At 38.8% G+C, this 20,326-nt stretch overlaps 1 protein-coding gene across 1 annotated transcript in view; it reads left to right on the plus strand.

Annotated features, from left to right (window-relative positions):
* The window catches only part of LOC109930159 (anoctamin-2-like), a 101,259-nt gene that overhangs the window by 24,239 nt on the left and 56,694 nt on the right, over window positions 1–20,326 (plus strand). The window contains exons 7-14 of the mRNA XM_020529700.2: window positions 480–534; window positions 1,392–1,443; window positions 3,321–3,376; window positions 4,847–4,888; window positions 7,997–8,061; window positions 8,788–8,922; window positions 11,515–11,675; window positions 15,917–15,999. Of these exons, the coding sequence (XP_020385289.1) occupies window positions 480–534; window positions 1,392–1,443; window positions 3,321–3,376; window positions 4,847–4,888; window positions 7,997–8,061; window positions 8,788–8,922; window positions 11,515–11,675; window positions 15,917–15,999 (649 nt within the window). The remainder of the gene's footprint in view (window positions 1–479; window positions 535–1,391; window positions 1,444–3,320; window positions 3,377–4,846; window positions 4,889–7,996; window positions 8,062–8,787; window positions 8,923–11,514; window positions 11,676–15,916; window positions 16,000–20,326) is intronic.

A 20,326-nucleotide genomic window follows, 5' to 3' on the forward strand; every position in this document is an offset into this window, starting at 1 on the left:
TTGATGTACTTACATTTCATGAACTGTGCCGGTTCAAGAAGGCAGTTCGCCACAATCCTCTCAACGGCAACCACAGATAGGTAATAAATGCTGGCCCAGCCAGCGACACCCACATACCCTGTATAAACAATATAAAACTTTGCAGTGCATTCTCTTGAAAGGACTCTTCTTGCCTTATTCACCCTCAACATATCCTTGCAATTTAAAAAAAATTATTTGTTTGAAAGTACAATCATGGAGGAAATATTGCAATATTACAGATGAGATAATGTAAAAATCAAAGCATTTAAAAGGTGCAGTGTGGAGCTTGATGTGAGGGCTGATGAAAAATGCTTTTGTCCGAGAGCTTGTAAGCATTTAATCAGAGGTTCCCAAAGGTTTCAAAAACCTGAAGATTCTGCTTCCAAGGGGAGGGTGAAGCAATGTGGATGAGGGCAGGGGAACGCACAAACCTTTAGCCATATTTCTGCTCTTTACAGGTACAATGTGACAAATAAGGAAACCTTTTTTGACAATTCAACCCGGAGTCGAATAGTAAGTCACACTGCCAGACTGTAAGGAATATAGTGACTTTTAATTACATTGACTGCAACATTTCCATTGTGATATTTGCCTGAGACAGCCAAATAGTATCCCTAAAAATCAGGAACAACTTGGTGTTGCATGACCTCACTGCCTTAAACTGATATACCATGCAAATGTTTAACTGTCCCTGAAACAATGGTGTAGATGTCAATTTTTACCCTTTGTCCAAATATGGTGAATATGGTTCACACCAAGTGCTGGGAAGAGAGATGATAACAACCTATAAATTGAATTTAAAAGCCTTGGGATAATGATTAACTGAGCTCCTGTGAGACTCAACATTCAATTTTTTTTTTACCTTCTGTTCTTGTTCAGCTGAAACACTTTGGATGCTTCTACAAACCTAGCCATCAACAAAGGATTACTTTTGGTGGGGGGATGTTTATTATAATTATAATTGGTAAATAAAAATTATTGCAAAACTATATATTATTTCTGAATTATTGAAACACGGTAAGCTCCCTCACCTGCTGTACTGGAAATATTTCATCAAAAATATTATATAGACTTTATTCTGCTTATCCTTTACATTGAGGTTCTCTGTGTCTAAGTCAAACAGACTTTCAAGACAAAATATGGAATATAACATGAAAACTAGGAACTATTACAACTACTGTTTATTTACATATGCTTCCTTGCATTTTGTGACCTTGGTAAGAATATAAGACATGTGAATATAATTAAGACTCAATTGCTTGGGGTTCAAAAGTTGCTTAAATCTATAGGTTGCATTTTGGGACACACCTGTTCCCTCACGTAGGTGTAGTTCTCGTTGTGAGCTTTGACTTTTTTTTCATTCTTTACAGGTTTATGAAATTTTGAAGCGGACATCTTGTGCAACAGCCGGATATAACGTGGGTAAGGCTATTACATTAGCCAATACAGCATCTTTCAGCATGGTTTTATAGCAATTTTTGAAGTTTACACGTATGTAAAACATTGCAATCTTTTTGGAGTGGTGTTTTCTCAAGTCAAACATTGGTTATTTACATCATCCTACGGCTACAGGAGGATGTTTTCGAAAACGTATTATTTTAAAAATATTTCTGTTTGTTTAAACCTAGTTCTCAAGGGATAACATCCTTTGAAGAGCAGGGTCAGAAACTGTAGATTAAAATTCTGATGAAGGGTCTGCGTTAAAGTGATCTAGACCCCCTGTCTTCTCACTATATCGGAACTGGCAGGCAGTAAAAGTCAGCCTGGAGACTTGTCCATCAACACTCTGCTTTTTTCCTGCTGTTTTTAGTTATTACTTGCCTAATAGTGGAGTAGCTGGAAACTAAACCAGCCTGCACAGACATGAGTCTTCAATAAGTACACTGATCAGACTTTAATTTAGATCATTGAGTCTCCTATGCTACTTTAATGAATGGCCTGGATGGAAGCGAGACCCAAAGAGGTATCTTTGTTTTTCACTTTTCCCGTGTGGGGTCTGGAGGAACAGGATGGAAATTATTTCCTGTGATGAGGGAGCTGAGAAACAAGGGTGCACTGAATTAGAGTGAAACCATTAAGGGGTGTGCTCAGGAAGCACTGTTCACACAAAGATTAATGAAAACCTGGAGCTGTCTCCCCAGAAACCTGGAATTGTGATGTTTTGGTTGTTTGCAGCATGGCCTTCAGAGTTTCAGATGTAAGAGAAGCCAATGGTATAAGTGTATAAACCATCAAAGATCTAATTAAATGGCAGAATGTGTTTGAGGTGCTGTATGGTCCACTCCTCTTCTATTGTTGCTTAATGTTGGCTTGTGTCATGAATAAAAGGGACTTCCACATCATTACTTTAAAATTCCACCTTAAGAAAGCCGACTTGATACAAATTACAGCTTGGTCCTCAAGAATATATGATATCACTGGTCATTGGTATTCACACTATTGGTGATACCTTACAATTTCATGTGCACTGAAAATCCAACTGAAATATCTGTCTCTCCTGTCACCACCAGCTGTAAAGCAGAGAATTGAAGGGTTAGCAGAGAGCAGCTCATGGCTGTTATAATTGAAAAAGGCCTGTTCTTGAAATTACAATGTGTACATAATTCTATATGACCACTTAGGAAACTCTCATGACGCGTTTTGGTTAATTATTTTCACAGGGACAATGGTTATTTGCAATAGAATTCAATACATTAAGTTTATTTGCAAGTGTGTATTGTCAAATCTCCTGTGACTGAAGTTGCCCTTATACTGCAGCTGTAAGTCAGGGACTAATATCTGTGGAATGTCAGACACTGCCATGAAACGGGAGACATACAGCTGACTGTACATTATTCCAGTTGTAGGCAGGTTAGCCACAAATGCTGTCTGTATTTTTGGGCCTGTATGTATTGATCAGGCCACTGTACCCTAATCGCTAATGCCATGGAGGGGAAGAATACTTGCATTCACTTGCACTCACCGTTGAAAAATTTATTACAAAACTTTGTAAAACTTTGTATGACGTCCTGTGGACACCTAGGACAACTTTCAAAAGTAGCTTCAGCCTCATCTATTGCAAGCAGTGCAGTCTTTTACTCCAACCTATGGGTTTAGGCTGAGATATTGTTGATTCCTGACTCAAAGAAGGTTGGATGCGAGTGAAGTCTTGATTCAACATAATCGTTGTAAGCTGGGGCCTGTAAAATTTTTGACTGGAAGTTATGGTTAGAAGATGAGAGTCTGCTCAGTTTTTAATTCTATTACATGCTTGAATTTAGTTGCAAGTTTCTTGATTTTAACTGTAAATTTGTTTTCAGGTATAACCACTTTAATAGCAAATGGAGTTTATGATTCAGCTTTCCCTCTTCATGATGTAAGTATGTATTATGTTTTCATAGGATATCTACAGTGTGGAAGCAGACCATTTGGCCTGTCGAGTCCACACCGACCCTCCAAAGAGCATCCCATCCAGAGTCACCCTATGACCCTGCATTTCTTATGGCTAATCCACCTAGCCTGCACATCTCTGGACACTACAGGCAATTTAGTATGGCCAATCCAGCTAACCTGCACATCTTTGGACTGTGGGAGGAAACAGAGCACCCAGAGGAAACCCATACAGACATGGGGAGAATGTGCAAACTCAACACAGGTGCCTAAAGGTGGTATTGAACCCAGGTCCCTGGTGCTCTGAGGCAGCAGTGCTAACCGCTGAGCAACCCAGCCATCCAAATTTTTCTAGGATGTCTTGTGTAGATGGTGGCATCCTTGCCTCTGAGCAAGAAGCTCTGAATTTGAGTCACCGCAGGATCTAATGGATAAGGAAGGCACATTCAGAATCTGGGTGGGATGCTCCTCGGAGGGTCGGTGCACACTCAGTGGTCTGAATGGCCTCAATCTGCACTGTAGACGCTGTATGATTCTATGATTCTATCTGAATATGATTGACTCCCGTCCTGCCACCAGGGGGCTATTGATTAATCAGATGGAGTTAGAAGAATGGCCTTTCAAGGTGAGAGAAAGCCGTGTGGCTCCCGTTTAATCCTTAAACCACTACTGAATTGGAGTGGTCTCAGGGATAATGGGCATTAATTTGATCATTAATGAATGTAATTGACATCCCACCAACAACGGTCGGGAAACTTATATCAGCCATTTCCTCCATCTGACGTAATCAGAGGAGGTCTTTTTTCCGCTTGGACCCAGAAGTTGCGCCTATCTGTGATTATGTGGCTCTGCGCTATGTTTTCCATCCCAATTGGCCGCATTAAATCCAGCCAGTGTTCGAATGTTTAACTCACTACAGAATCTGAAATGTGCTATGATGAGGAACAACTAAGGTGAATACCATTGACTTATTTGGAGGAAAGCTGGATAAACACAGGAGGAGAAAATGAATGGAGGGTTACGTTGAAAAAAAAATAATTTGAGATTTTGGCATCTCTGGCTAGATTTGTACTTCTTGCCCATCAGCCATTTAAGCATTCAACTGCACTAGGTCTGGAGTCACATGTAGGCAAGCTGATTTCCCTTCCTAGAGGGTGTTGGTGAATGAAATGGGTTTTCGTAACAGTTGACAGTGACTACATGGTCACCAGTAAGCTACCCTTTTATTCCCAATTTATTTTATTGAATTCAAACTTCACTATTTGTCTTGGTGGGATTTGAACCAATGTCCCCATTACACTATTAGTCCAACAACATTTCCACAATATCACTGCCTTCCCTCATGTTGATGGGCGTAGATCAAGAATTGTGGGTATAACTTGTGTGGAGTGGTTGGGATGAATGTTCTGTTTACTGGACACTCCATTTAATTCCATGTAAAATTTAATTTTTGAAGGGTGATTATGAAGACACTGATCCAGAAGAGAATGAACGCAAGGTAAGGCTGTCATCAAATTTATTTAGCTATTGTAACATCTCTCACATTTGTTTTCAAATATGCAGGTGCAAAGATATCAACAATATTTTTGTGTCTTAGGCAGCTCTTCACTTTATGGCTCTGGGCCAGTGTGTTAATCATTGGAGAAAGACAACAGCCAAAAGGAGAAGTCAGAGATACCTGAATTGTACTAATTTTTGGCATCTCTGGTTTCCTGGTGCTCTGAAAAATAGTTTAAGCAAACCTATTTTCTATGTGGAAAATTGACCAGATTCTCTTGTTGTGGTGAATGATAATTGCATAACAAGTATCATCTTGGACTCAAAATGTTAACTGTTTCTCTTTCCACAAGTATCTTTCCAAAGATATTGCCAGAACCACTGAGTTTCGCTAGCAATTTCTGCTTTTATTTCAGGCCTCCAGACCCACAGCAATGTGGTTGACTCTTAACTGCCCTCTGGGCAGTTAGGGATGGGCAATAAATGCTGGCCTAGGCAGCGATCCCCTAATCCCATGAATGAATTAAAAAACAATCAAGACTGCTTCAACTGGGAATCTGAAAGAAATTTTCCTCCCGTCAGCCTTAAATTATCAGCCAAGACTGCGCACAGTCTGGGTTGGAAGTCTGAACTCATTTCTCTATTTTTCTAATTTATTGCTGGAACTTTTATTTCTCTATTTTTCTAACTTTTTTTCCTAAGAATTTGTACTTAAAGGATCTATATCCAGGTACCTTGGTACCCAAGATGGCACCATAAGTGGTGACTTGTAAACTTTTCACTCTACTATGTGAGTACATGTGATAATAAAGCTAATTCTAATTTTAAGGTGAAGGACAGTTGTGTGGAAAGCAGTCAGATAAATTTAAATGACAATCTTTTCTGTATTATTTCTTCCCCTTACACTGGATATGTAATGTTTTTATTTAAGGGCTGCCATATAAATCATGTGCCATTTGTTTATGATTCCAATGCTTTTACACATTCTGTCTGCAAATTCACAGCCCATGTCCAAGATGCAACAAAAAATACACATCAAACACAGCCATCATTACAGATCTTTGCTTTGTGTCAAAGCTAATGGTTCTAAAGAAATTATTGTTCATATTGCAGTAAGTTTTATCCAGCCTGGAGATTCTACACAGACCTTGGGTAGAGACAATTAAGATCTTCATGAATACCTGAAGGAAACAGTTATATTCTACAGCTCCCAGGAGCCCTTTTTAATTATGCCTAGGTAGTTAATGTAAATTGAACCTGTATTGTCATGCAATAAACAGACTTATTACTGAAGCCAAGTGCCTATTCTGTTTACATTCATCAATGGTCTATCCTCTACCACTGATAATTGAACAAGCCCTAGACTCAGCATAGACAAAGAATTGGTGACAGCTAACTTCCCAAACCAGAAAAACACATGCAGACAGCATCAGTGTCTGAAAATACGACATCTAACACCTAAAACCAGGTGCCTAGTTTGAGGAAAGTGAGCCTTAATTAGGTGAGGGCAAAAGATAAACAGACATAACATACAGAAAAGGAAACATAGAAGGAATGTGAGAGGCATGTCCTGTAGAAAATTCAGAAAAGCCTCTTTACCCAAAAAGTGATCAGAATGTGGAACTTGCCACCACAAGGAATAGTTAAAGCAGAAAGTACACACACATTTAAGGGGAATCTGGGGAAATATATGAGGGAGAAGACATTTGTGAGCTTTGTGATCAGATGAGGAAAAATGGGTGCAGGCTCAAGTGTAGCATAAACTCCAGCAATGTTGTAGAGACTATGTAATTCAATGCAAAAAGAACAAGAGAAAGACAATCCAGGTTAAATTTACAGAAGGAGACAAGTAGTGAGAACGAATCAGAAACATGCTCAACTTTAAGCAGCAGCATATCTTAAAAAATGCTCACATTCTCTCTCAGTCTGTGTAATATACAATATTTTTCCAGTGGCTTTCAATAATAGCTGACCCACTACTAGGCAAAACATTATCATCACTGTTCACCATACAGATTGCAACCCATTTAGCAAAAGCCTGAACTACTGTTAACAGTTGAAATTTTTTGGACACTAATTATACACAACCAGAACAGAATGTTGGAAATATTCAGCAATACCAACAGTTTTAAGTTTTATTTCAGATTTCCAAGATTTGCAGTATTTTGCTTGAGTATCTGGTGGGATTATTGGCAGAATCGGCCCAACCGGGTTATAGTTTTTAAGCATATCTGAATTAAGGAGGAGGCAGTTTGGATTCTGGAGTCCGCTCTGTCTTTCACTAAGATCATGGCTGATCTGACTGTGACCTCAACTCCACATTACAGGCTGTCCTAAAAAATCTTTGTATCCCTTATTAATCAGGAAGCTACCTTATTCCACTTTGAAAATATTCAATGATCCTGCCACCCCTGCTCTTTGCGAAGAGAGCTCCAAATACTCAGAACACTCCAAGAGAAAGAACATCTTCCTCATCTCCATCTTAAATGGGAGAACCTAATTTCTAGACTTTCCAACAAGGAGAGACATCCTTGCAGCTTGCAGCTGTTAAGTCTTCTCAGAATCTTATATTCTTCATCAAGATCACCAGCCTCCTTAACCCCAACAGATACAGACTCAGTCACTCACTTCATGTCCCTATCTAACATATTTATATATTAGAAACAATGCCTCTCACTATTTAATTTCAGTATCTTAACACTGGGCACCAAAGTACCCGACTTCATGACTATTACTGGGTCAAAATCCTGGAACGCCCTCCCTAAGGACATTGTGGGTCAACCTTCAGCACATGGACTGCAGCAGTTAAAGAAGACAGCTCACCACCACCTTTCAAGGGCAGTTAGGGACGGGCAATAAATGTTGGCCCAGCCAGCAATGCCCACATTCCACAACTGAATAAAAATACCATCACCTCACAAATAAAACACAAGAATGGACTCATCCATTTTGGGAACAAAACTCAAACTAATTAACAACTAGAAACTTGAAGCCATTGACTTTTTGCAAATTGAGCCATCAAGATTTTGAATCTATCACAACCATCTGTTTGTGAAGATACCATAAAATTATGCTCAGAAAATATTAAGGTATTTGATTTACTTTACAGGTGCTGTATCAAGAATGGGCACGATATGGAGTGTTTTATAAATACCAGCCAATTGATCTAATAAGGTACTTATTTAAACATTTCTCCTTCAGAAATTCCTGATGAAGGCTCCCTAATTGTATTGACAATAATTATGCAGTTGTGGAGTTTTAGAAAGTGATAGTTCATTGAAAATGCTTTAGTATAAATGTTATAATCACATGTGATCACTGCAAAGTTTCGTGGCAGCACATATCTAGAAGCGATTTATAGAGTTTGATTTTACTGATTCTTGGCCGACATAACCTTCTGTTCATTAGAAATAATTACTCATAAATGGTGTGTCCAGTAAATCAGAAGTTCTGAATATGCAGTCCCATTGTTTGAAGGTCTACAGTAGGATCATTAGTCAATGTGTTTTCATTTGTGTCCTCTTAAACAAGTGGTTTATAATTATTTCGTAATGCACAGAATAATGTTTTGTGAATTGCAAAATTGTGCATTAGGTGATAGGTTAACATGAAAACTTGTTGGATTGATGCTATAGTTCTTGGGTCAGTCAAGTAAAATCAGATCAGCTTTGCTGAGTGAATTCTCTGGTCCATGTTCCCATTAGTGGACCACTTGAACACTGGGTGAGGCAGAAATAGGTCTACTTTTGCCATGAGGATCCTTCATTGCACACAGTTCATACCTGGAGTGTTAGCCGCTGAATTAATCCAGACAGTTTTATCTTGCCTCCTAAATCAGTCTAATTCTGTTTCAATTTTACTAATTGTTTAATACTTTGTTAACATTCCCATCTTTCATAGGAAGTATTTTGGAGAGAAGATTGGATTGTACTTTGCATGGTTGGGACTGTACACGCAACTCTTGATGCCAGCGTCACTGGTTGGGATCATAGTGTTTTTGTATGGTTATGTTACAATAGACAGTGATATACCAAGGTAAAGTCTTACTAAAATAAAAAAGAAAGGAATATTGTTCATAATCTAATTGTTTAATGACCATAAATAAGAAATGCTAATTTTACTAAAACAACACAACTGCTATCTATTGTGTGGTCTTAAATCTTAGAAATAATACTTTAATATACAGAATTAGAATATCTATTATTAAATAGTATTTATTGTTATTGCTCAGAGGTACAATTTATGGAGTATTTACGGCAAAGAAACAGACTGTTTGGGTTAACTGGGCTTTATGCTCCATACAAGTCTTCTCCCACCAGATATATTCCCACCCTATCAGCAGAGACAGTGTCTGTTGACATGGGCATGTGCACTTATCTAGCTGATTCCACTTGCATGATTCCAGATCTAACATGTCATCAAGTAAGATTCACGTCTGACATCTTGCGCAGAGAAGAAGCGCAAACTTTTAAACGAGGTTCAGCAGTAGGCAGTGAAGGCAGGGGATGATGACAACATAAGGACAGGGGAGAGTAAGTACAGGAGGGGAGTGAGTGTAGGAGTGGAGTTAGGATGGGACAGGAATGAAGACAAGGGTAATGACAATGTGAGGACAGGGAGAGAGAAACAGGAAGAAAGTGAGGATGGGAAGGAAGACGGGGGTGATGAAAATGTCAGATGTGGGACAGAGAAGAGTGAGGACTGGATGGGAGGGGATTGAAGATGGAGTTGGAGGTATGGAGGTGTTGAGAATGTGAGAACAGCGGGTGGACAGTAAAGATGGGGTGGAAATGAGAATGTGGGATCAGGATGTCCCCTCCCCATCCCTTCCCCTCTTCTGCTGTCCCTCCCCCCTGCTCTCGTCACCTCCTCTCCTAAGTCTCGGGTCATGACATCTCCCATCCCCATCCCCTCCTGTGTCCTGGGCTGCACCCTCCAAACCCATTTAAATGCTCCTGCATGCATTTAAGTGGTGCATAGCGTAAAAGTGCTGGTAGAGCAAATACATAACCTTATTTCTCTCTTCTACCTTACAGACTTATTGAGCCTTTTTTTTAATACATCTCTGATTTTTCCTTCACAAAGTCTGTTTGGTGTCAGTTTTCACATTGGCATGACTCTCTGGATAAAGAGGTTACTGCTGAATTCCTTGTGATCAGCAAATACAAGTCACTGCTCGTGCTAGTTAGTTGTACCTAATGGCCCGGAAATTGGTTTGCTCAGCATTTAGTTTTCAGGTCCTCCTCAGGGAATGAAGGCCGCAGTGTGACAGGCAGTGAGCACATGCACTTACCCAGGTGGAAGTGTGCTCACACACTTTGCATTTCTGAGTGCGCTGATACTAGCTGTTCACAATACCCTTGTCGTTGTTCAAAGAAAATAATGAAATTAGAAATCGCATTCTTAAGTACAGGAGCATATACCAAAACGAAGATATAACAAAATCAAAGATCACTCATTCAATGAGATAAAGTTGGATAGGGCATTGTAGTGTAGGATTTGCAGGCACAGCAAATATAAATCATGTGTTTGAGACTTTACGCTGTTGGCATTGGCAGAAGATTGTGATTATAGTATGCACTTTCAAGGGAGGAAGCTTTTAGAAAATAGATTCAAATTTATCATAGCAAAGTTGACAGCAGGAAGTGAAATTTTGTAGGCGTTGTTGCTTTATAATCTTCTGTCCTGTATAATTTATCTACGTTATTTTAAAAATCTGTTGACTACATAAATGACTTATCTCTAAAGTTACAATGGATACAATATCTGCTGTTTAGTTATGGGACTTTATTACCTTGCTGTTGTAAAATATGGGCTCAGATTCTCACAGGTTATTGAAAATGCTTTCTGCCAATTAATTTTCCCTAGCAACTTAATATAAATACGAAATAAATAATTATACATTTACCAACAATGCAATTGCATTGAATTGTCTTTTAACGTCTTCTAACATTGTAATTAATTTTTTCATTGGGAGTCTCGTCTGTCGAAAATCTAGGCTCTGTCTTGATTATTTTGCACAGTTCATCATGTAATAGCTTTTGAAACCTCTTGGAGCCCGCCTATCTCTTCCTGATTATTCTTTTACTGCGTGTGTGGTAGTCCTCAAACTGAAGATGGTACTTGCTAATGGCAAGAATGGGGCTAATGGAATCTTTTAATGTTGTGGGGGGTGGATGCTGCTGCACAGTAGTAACCACATGGGTCTGGCAAACCAGAATACCCTCTCACTCTGACTACCTGCTACAGATGTATGGAAAGAATTTATAGATTGAAAATAAGACACCTCTTCTGTGACCATTTAGTCCTGGAGTGGGACATGGACTGAGCTTTTGGTCCAGAGGTAGGGACATAAATACTGTGTAACATGACCATCTTCTTCCTTTAATAGTTAATGAAATTAGCATTCATACAGGCCTGTTGTCTTAGCCATCCTCTCAAACAAGGATTAGTGAGTATCAAATACGATGAAATGGGCTAAAACATTACTTTTAAAATGAAGGAGGTTAAAAAGAACTTCCTTTTTATGCGAGTGTAAGCTATACCAGAGAATACCTATTTAAATTAAACTGATATTTATGATTCAGCACAGATTTTCATTATGCTTTCTCTTTTGTGTCACTTCAGTCTAGAGATGTGTGATGAGAAGAATAACTTCACCATGTGCCCGCTCTGTGATAAGTCCTGCGATTACTGGTACCTCAGTACTGCTTGTGCAACAGCACGTGCCAGCCATTTGTTTGACAATCCTGCCACTGTCTTTTTCTCCATCTTTATGGCTCTCTGGGGTAAGAAAAATGTTTGACCTTGGTTTAGCTTCTGGTCCAGTGTGAGAGAGCTGATTTTTGGAATGCTCTTTCTTGTCGTGTGCATTGGTATCTGAAAGTGTACATTGACAAATCATGAGCTGTATGTTTGACATTTCCTCATCAGTTCTCCTGGGGGATGAAGGGGCATGGATCTTTTATTTGTTTAGAAGATTAGCCTATTCCTAGCTCTGAAGAAGGGTCATTGGATACAAAACATTAACTCTGCTTTCTCTCCATAGATGCTGCCAGACCTGCTGAGCTTTTCCAGCAATTTCTGATTTTTAAGCCTATTTTTATAGTAATTATTAAATTTCTATTGATTAAAGGCTTTCTGAGAGAGTATTGCAGTTTTCAGCACACTTTGTTTTCTGTTTAAGTTACTGCTCAGGTAATGATGTTGAAGCTTAACCCCTTGTAGCATGCAGAAATCTTGCACTGACTGACACTTGTTCAAGTTTCAAATCTCACATATTGCTTTGTTGAGTCTATTAGTGTGGCTGAGGGAGTGATTTCTTCAATAAGCCTCTCAATATGAGATATTTTTACAATTGAAAAGCCAACCAATCAAAACATATAGAAGTAAAGTTCAAAGAAGTCTTGGCCAAAGCAAATATTGCATTGCATTTATAAAAATGGTCCTAAAGATGATACAAGATAACATGGTGTAGAGCTGCATGAACACAGCATTGGCAGTTCCTACTATCTCCCTAAAGATGATACAGTTCAGTTATGAGGAAAGTTTGGAGGAGTTGGGGCTGTTTGCCTTGGAGAAGTGAAGGTTTGGAAGAGATTTGCTGAAAGTTTTCAAAATCATGACCAATCTGAACAGAGTGGATAACAAGGAACTGTTTCCACACATAAGTAGGTCGAGAACCAGAGGACACAGTTTTAAAGTGTTTTGCAAAAGAAGTAAATGCGAGACAAGTTTTTTTTCATACTGTGAGTAGTTAGTGTATAGAATAAACTGCCTGGAAGCGTGGTAGAGGGAGTTTCAATTGAGGCATTCAAAAAGGCATAGAATAATTATTTAAATAGAAACAGGTACAGGGTTATGGGGAAGAGGCAGGAAATTGTCACTAAGTCAAAATGCTTGAAGAGCCAGTGCAGGCACAATGGGCTAAAATTACCCCCTTCTGCACAGTGACAATGATGTGATTCTGTGTTAACTGATACTTCGTCAATGATCAAGTAATTTGCATTCTCACTCAGGTATCATGGGAATGGAATGTTCTGCTTTATATTTTGGATTCAGTTAACCAAGTAATGGGCTCTCTGCCAAACAAGTAACTTTACCAGTTTATCGTCTAAAGTTGTTCTAAGAAGTGGATTGGTTTATACATTGCCAATACTTACCATACATTCTGCTTGTGAAGGGTTAATAGAAACATAGAAAGTAGGCACAGGAGTAGGCCATTCGGCCCTTTGAGCCTGCGCCACCATTCAATACTATCATGGCTGATCATGCAATTTCAGTATCCCATTCCTGCTTTCTCTCCATAGCCTTTGCTCCCTTTAGCCACAAGGACCATGTCCAGCTCCCCCTGGAATATACCTAATGAACTGTCCCCAATAGCTTTCTGTGGTAGAGAATTCCACAGGTCCACAACTGTCTGAGTCAAGAAATTCTTCCTCCTTTCGGTCCTGAATGGCTTATCCCTAATTCTTAGACTGTGACCCTTAGTTCTGGTGGGTACATGATGGGTAATTCCTGCCTGCCAGTGGCTACCTATGGGTCTTCTGACTTGGAAGGTTTGATCAAGCAATTTATTCACTCTGAAACTGCAAAACATTGCTCCTAGGTTGGTGTCCCCATTGTATTGAAAGCCAGTCAGGGAAACATACACAGAGATCATCAGATCTGAATCATGGCATTTCTGATTTTCCTGATGTTCATTTTAATGACTGGAAAGCCTGGAGCTTTGGAAAGTGGGTTTTCTGTCCTCTGTGTCCAGATTCTCTATGTCATTGACACTGTTCTTCAATTGTTACTAAAGATGTTTCTCTAATAAAGTGTTTTTAAAAATATATTTCATACATAGTATCGACCACAACCAGCCCTGTTTTAAAGAAAAACTGCAGTTGGTTAATCGTGTTTTAAGACCCTAGGTAGTAGGTCAATGGTTGACAATTGAACACATCTGCTTACGTCACGTACTTGGACCATAACAAACTTCATTCACACTTTTGTTAGTTAGATATTGAAAGAATGGAGAGCATCATAGTTTAGCATAACATTTCACAAGGTCTAATTTGCCGTTCATGTAGAGAATGTCATTGATTCATAGAATTTTAAAAGTTTACAGATTTCAACACTGCACTGTTTCAACAATAATCATCTGTCTTTGGAAGTTCCAAATTCATTTTTGTTAGCTCCAGTTATCTAGTACTTTGAATATCACGTCACTCTTGACCTACATATTTGAACCTGTCCAATCAATTTTTCAACCCTGCTGAAATACTGCAATTGCCCTAATCAAAGTTGCAAATTATATTGTCTGTGATTGTAACCATTTTACTTGTTTATCTCACCTGTTCTGCAGCTTTTGATATGATCGATTTTCAATTACCTCCAAAGCCCCTCTGCCATTTCCAGTTCAGAGATTGTGCTCTCAATTCATTTCACTTTCATCTCTCCAATGACAGCACTTCTGATGATTGTTTCTCTTTCCATATGCAGCATTCAGATCGAAGTCTCCAACAACTGTCCTGATCCCTCCACTGTCTCCATGTTATGTCATTGCTTATTTGAGCTTCAGTCCTGGAAGAGCAGTGAATTCCTTCGGTTGAATATTACAAAGATCTAAGCCATTGTCTTGGGTCCCTGCCACCAATTCTGCACTGTTTTTCTTTCTCCTGCTGGCCAGTATCTCCAAATGATCTGGATTCTTCACAAAATTAGTATTCTTTTGTACATGAGCTGAAATTGCAAGTCCATATCTCCCTTCATCTATCCATTGCAACATATTTATCCATTCCTTGATTATTTCCAGACTTAACTATTTGAATGTTCCTCTAGCTGTCATATCGTGTTCCACTTTCCATAAATTTTACCTCATCCAAAATGGCACTCTCTATATTTTAAGCCATACCAGGTTCTATTAACTTATCCATTTGATACTCCAATTCAAAGTTCTCATCCTTGTATTTAAATCACTTTGGCCCTCTTCTATCTCTGTAACTTCCTCCAGCCTTCAATAACTTAGCATTCCTCTGATACAAACCTTTTCTGCATTTCTTACACACTTCATCCTAGCTGTACTTTCAGTCTTCAAGGATAAACAGATGGGAATTTTCTCCCGAACCATTCTGGCTTTGCAGCTCCCGTTCCTCCTTTAATAACCTTCTTGAAACCTTCATCTTTCATCAACCATTCAAACTATTTCATTAAATTACAAACAAAAACAGAAATTGCTGGAGAAACTCAGCAGATGTGCGCGGAGAAAGCATAATCAACATTTTGGTTCCAGTGCCCCTTCTTCAGAACAGTTCTGCCAGGCCTGCTGAGTTTGTCCAGCAATTTCTGTTTTTGTTTCAGATTTCCAGCACCCTCAGTTCTTGGTTTTATTTTAGTTATCAAATTGCAATTCTGTGAAGCACGTGGAACTTTGGTTTTCTATTTCAAGCATTATAAGTTGAAAATTCTTGGTTTCATGAATATATATTGGATTTTCTTTGCATTTTTGACACTCATAAATTTGTTGACGCAGATTTCTCAGTAACTTTTTCTGCATCAGTGGTCACAATGTAATCTGATGAAAAACAATGCATGAGGAAGTAAGTAGGAGTTTGGATAATATTCAAATTGGCACTTGAACACATGGCTTTCCAGCAGTCCACCCTGCATTGAAACAACTTGTGTTTGGGTAATGCTTAAATCATACCAACAGCATGTCAGAGAGTATTCCAAGGAGTAATGTTTAATACAACAGTTAATTTGTAGATCGGAGCGATTATTCCACAGACATGGCCTCCAATGTCAACTGGCCTCCATGCTGCACTCCTGCATGTGCATGCTCATTGATGCACTTGGTATCTACAATGTGTACATTTATTATCAATGCCACCACCAATTTACCATGAATAATTAAATGACAAGTTGACCTAGCTCTGGGGTGTAAGGTTGAACAAGGTAATGGCCATTTTGAAATTGATTTGTGGAATATATTTCCAATTTGACAACTTAACATTTACGTCTTACATTAAAATATTTTTCTTCGCAGCAACCTTGTTTCTTGAATCCTGGAAACGTCGACAGATGAGTTTATGCTACCGATGGGATTTAACTGGTCTGGAAGAGGAAGAAGTGAGCAAACATTAGCATATTTTTTGTTTGCTTGATATATATTTATAACTTAAGACAATGCTTTCCACACTATTTCTCAACATGGCTCAATTTCAATGCCTCAGACTTCATATGACCCGGGAGTGAAAATTTGGGGCATGGGGAGTATGAGTGTTTTTGACTGGGGGGAGAGCTTCAGTTGCTAAGCCTAATCTTTCGATCTTGCCTGGAGTGGAGTGGGTTTGGGTTTTAGATTTTGATGGATTGGAGGTGTTGCTTTAGTTCTTTACTGGGGTTCGGGGAACAGGAGTTAAATGTTGCAGCAGTAGCAGAGTTTCTCCAAGAAAAAAGCGCCTATGTATTCATTGATTTCATTTGCAATAGCAATCAGTCTTCAGGGAGCAGTTGATCTGTCAGAAATCAGTCTGAGCAGTGTGGCAGCCATCTTGTCTCACATCCCCCACTGAAAGGCTTGCAACTCTCACACTTTGAGAAGTCCTGATTTAAGGCATCTCTGAAGATATTCAATAATGCCACACTTCCCAGTAGAAACTTTGCTTGACAAGAATGTGGCCAGAAATAGGGTTAGAACACAGTAACATTGATTGAACTTATTGAGCAAGACTTCCCACTGGAAAAATCTATGTATAAAGTAAGTGTCATGTGCATACCATGTACCTTATGTTTCAGAGAGTGTCTTTCTCTGTCTAATAGTGACAGCACTGATGGAAACTTAGGCCTAGTGCTACAGTCAGGCATCTCCTTTGATTTACAAGAGATGATGGATCGGGGCATCACAAGCTACCCAGCACACTTACAATGTCTTCTCACACAGTGTGGGAATGCTGAGGTTTCAGGTCTCTGAGAACATGTTTAGTTCCATGAAAGAGGTAGCTGCTGCCCTCTCTCAGGGTATCCGTCCTCCTCCTATTCCTGCAGCTTTTCAACCAGTGTTTCCTGTAAAATGTTGTAAATATTGTACTATGACAAGGATTTGGAGGAGATGTAGATTAAAGATTAACACTTGAATACATAAAGACAAAGCCTATCAGTGTTAATGTAATAAATCACATGATGTTAGACTCTGAAGAGAGAAGCAACATTCCAGACCTTGTGCTAAGTGTAGGTGTAAATATTTATTATATTATGAATAAAGAGTTACTTTGAAAAGGCCTTAGGATTCAGCATCCATTCTTTAGTAATATAGTGCACCCAACGTCCTCCAGGACCCACATGACAGCAGTAGAACCTTGTTGATGCCATACAGCCAGTTGGGCCGGGCAGCCCTGGTCAAAACTGTGTTTCATCAGGCTGCAACCAGGTTACCAATGGCCAAAGTGTTTTTGAGGCCACCTACCGTCCACCTCAAGTTCCCTCAGCAGTAGTTCTTATCCCTGTCCTAACCTAAGCTCTGCAGAGAAACCAGAGAGCCATCTCCTAGAAACCCCAGAATAGGTAAAAGGTACACAAGATGGGGCCCAAGGCTTTTCACAAGGCATTTGTAGATATATGGTAGTCATATTTGTATGATCAATAACTGTATCTATTGAAAGTGTAGATGTGTGTTTTTGGTATAGCTGTTGGTTTTTAATAATCTTTGCAATCTAACAGGAACCTTCATAAAATTGTATTCTTTGGCATATCGCTAAAATGGATGGTAGGATTAAATGAAATGGAAGAAGGCAGTAGTTTATGCTTTGAAGTTGGGGAAGCTGATCATATAAACCTCTATTCATTAAGATGCTGCTTTACAACTGAAGGAACTTAATGTGCTGCTGTGCTGTTGTCTATTCTGCAAAACATAGCTCCTCTTTTCCCTTTTTTTGAACCATCCTGTTGTTAAGTCTTCTTCCTGAAGCAGAAACAAGGTAATTCCCCTTTGGATAGCAAAATTATTGAGAATTAAACAAATGAAGATGAATCCTGGGGCTCATACTGGGTCCCTCTTTATAACTGATACTGTGGGAAGATACCATAGCATAGCATAGGAGTATGGGCATGGGCCTACAGGAATTGCTGGCCTGTAGTCACAAACAAGTCAAACACTGAGTGAATGGAAGCCTTCCTTGTTGGCATTCGTAGTTAGTCACTGATGGAGATCAGGCAGTGTGTGCAGTCTTAGAGTCATAGAGTCATTCAGCATGGAAACAGACCCTTCAGTCTGAATTTTCCATGCCAAACAAACATCCCAATCTGACCTAGTCCCATTTGCCAGCATTTGGCTTATATCCCTCTAATCCCTTCCTATTCATATACCCATCCGGATGCCTTTTAAATGTTGTAATTATTCCCACCTCCACCACTTCCTCTTACCTGTGGGAATCTAAACAATGCAGCAAACTCCAGTGCTCTTTCTTCAGCCTCCACAAAAGGGATGAGAAATTACTGTTGCCTTGGAAATTGTGCATCAGTGACCTGCTGAACAGTCATGAACATAACAAACTCAGTTTTGTCTGTAGTATGTACCAGGAGCATATATGTTATGAACTTGCCTCTTATCAAAATTATCGAAAAAAAAGTTCATAAAATTCATTCTGGTGAGAAAGCTTACTCATCTGGATAAAGTTCTTGCTGAAGTTAAACATTTTGAAGAGAAATTGGTGCTGGAATATATCCCAAGAAAACTAAATAATCTTCACTGTGTTCATATAAGGGGAGAGAAGTCCATCTAATGAAATTGCTTAAAAATGTAGGGTAACTCAGAAAGGAGACTGTTCACATTATATTTTTTGCTTGATTATTTGCATAAAGGAACATTGGAAGAGAGCAGGATCAGGTTTCTGTGCCCCAATAAGACAAGAAACATTATATAACAGGAAACCAACAGGTTCTTTGTAATGGCATTAATATCATTAAACTTTTAGTTATTCTCCTAAAGGATAAACAAACCAGTGTGAGAAGAAAGCTTGAACTTGCATTTTGTATTGCGCAATTCACAATCTCAGGACTTTTCAAGACACATGATAGCCCTAAAGTATTTACTCAGGATGGGCCTTTAGCCTCTGACCTTCTGACTCAAAGGATAGAGTACTAATTCCAAGCTGAGACTGATCCAAAATCAAAAATAATCAAAGGTCATTTTTGAAAACCCCAATAATGGAAGGAAGATGAATTAGTGAGATTTTCAAACAAGGAACAAACTCTCAAACAATGCAGTCTTCATTGACTTTGTGACATAACTTTCCAAGGCTGACAGTCAAGAGTTGGCATGTGAGTGTTCCTATCAGAAACACAAAATTACCTCACTCATGTCTTTCAAATTTATGTTCCCAATATTTAATACTGTTTCATAAATCTGAATGGCTGAGTAGAATATTATCACTTCAAATCAAAGAACCTCAATCCATTCCAGACTAATGGAATGAATGTATCTTGTCTCAATCAGATAAAAAGCTTTCGATGTAAAATGAGTCTTAATCCAATTCCTAAAGGATGTAGATTCCCATCACACAGCTACACATACCGCCATATCAAATGACAGTAAATTGACACTAGGTTACAAGAATGACGGTATTAGAAATATGAAAACACAAACATAGATTAATTAGGGTAAGCTCTTCCAGGATTAGCCTTAAACTGTTTGCTTCAATGCAGTGGGGATGGCTATACTATATGTCCTGCTATACTACAGATGTAGCAATGTGCCTCAAGCAGTTGCTGGTCTGAGTGGGTGTGTTCTTTTTTCAGCACTGACATTCACTTCAAAGATGACAGTAATCCATCAACAATTAATTTACAATAATATTTTAGAAACTAGAAGAACTTCTGCAATCATTTATTTTTTATTTTGCTCTGCAAGTCTGTATCCTGATCGCAAGAAATAAACTATGCTGTTACTTCAGCTGGAGTATAACTTGTTGCAGCAAGTGCCAGCTAAATATTACAGAGAGTTCAAGAACTGATTATATCAGCAATCTTATAATTCAGCCAAGGACATATAAGTGGAAGTTTTGCTTCAAGTATTTGTGATACATTTCATTATTTGCATAAGTATTGATCCAAACAAATTAAAAGTTGCCTGAAAATAACACATCAGGCTTTAGCATGAGTGCTTGAAATGATCAAATAAATTTCTATTCTGTGGCTTATTCATACAAAGTAAATCAGTGTTGTAGCCAATTGTATTCTTGAAAGTGCTACAAATAGATTATTGTCTTATGCTCAGAATGGAAAATAGATTTAAACTTTTTGAAACAAAGACAGAAATTGCTGTAGAAACTCAGCAGAAACTTCAAATCTAAAGACGGATCACTGAACTCAAAATGTTAACTTTGCTTTGTCTCCACAGATGCTGCCAGACTTGCTGAGTTTCTCCAGAAATTTCAGTTTTTGTTTCAAATTTCCAACC

This window comes from Rhincodon typus, chromosome 22 (assembly GCF_021869965.1).
Source record: "Rhincodon typus isolate 14 chromosome 22, sRhiTyp1.1, whole genome shotgun sequence".
NCBI lineage: Eukaryota > Metazoa > Chordata > Chondrichthyes > Orectolobiformes > Rhincodontidae > Rhincodon > Rhincodon typus.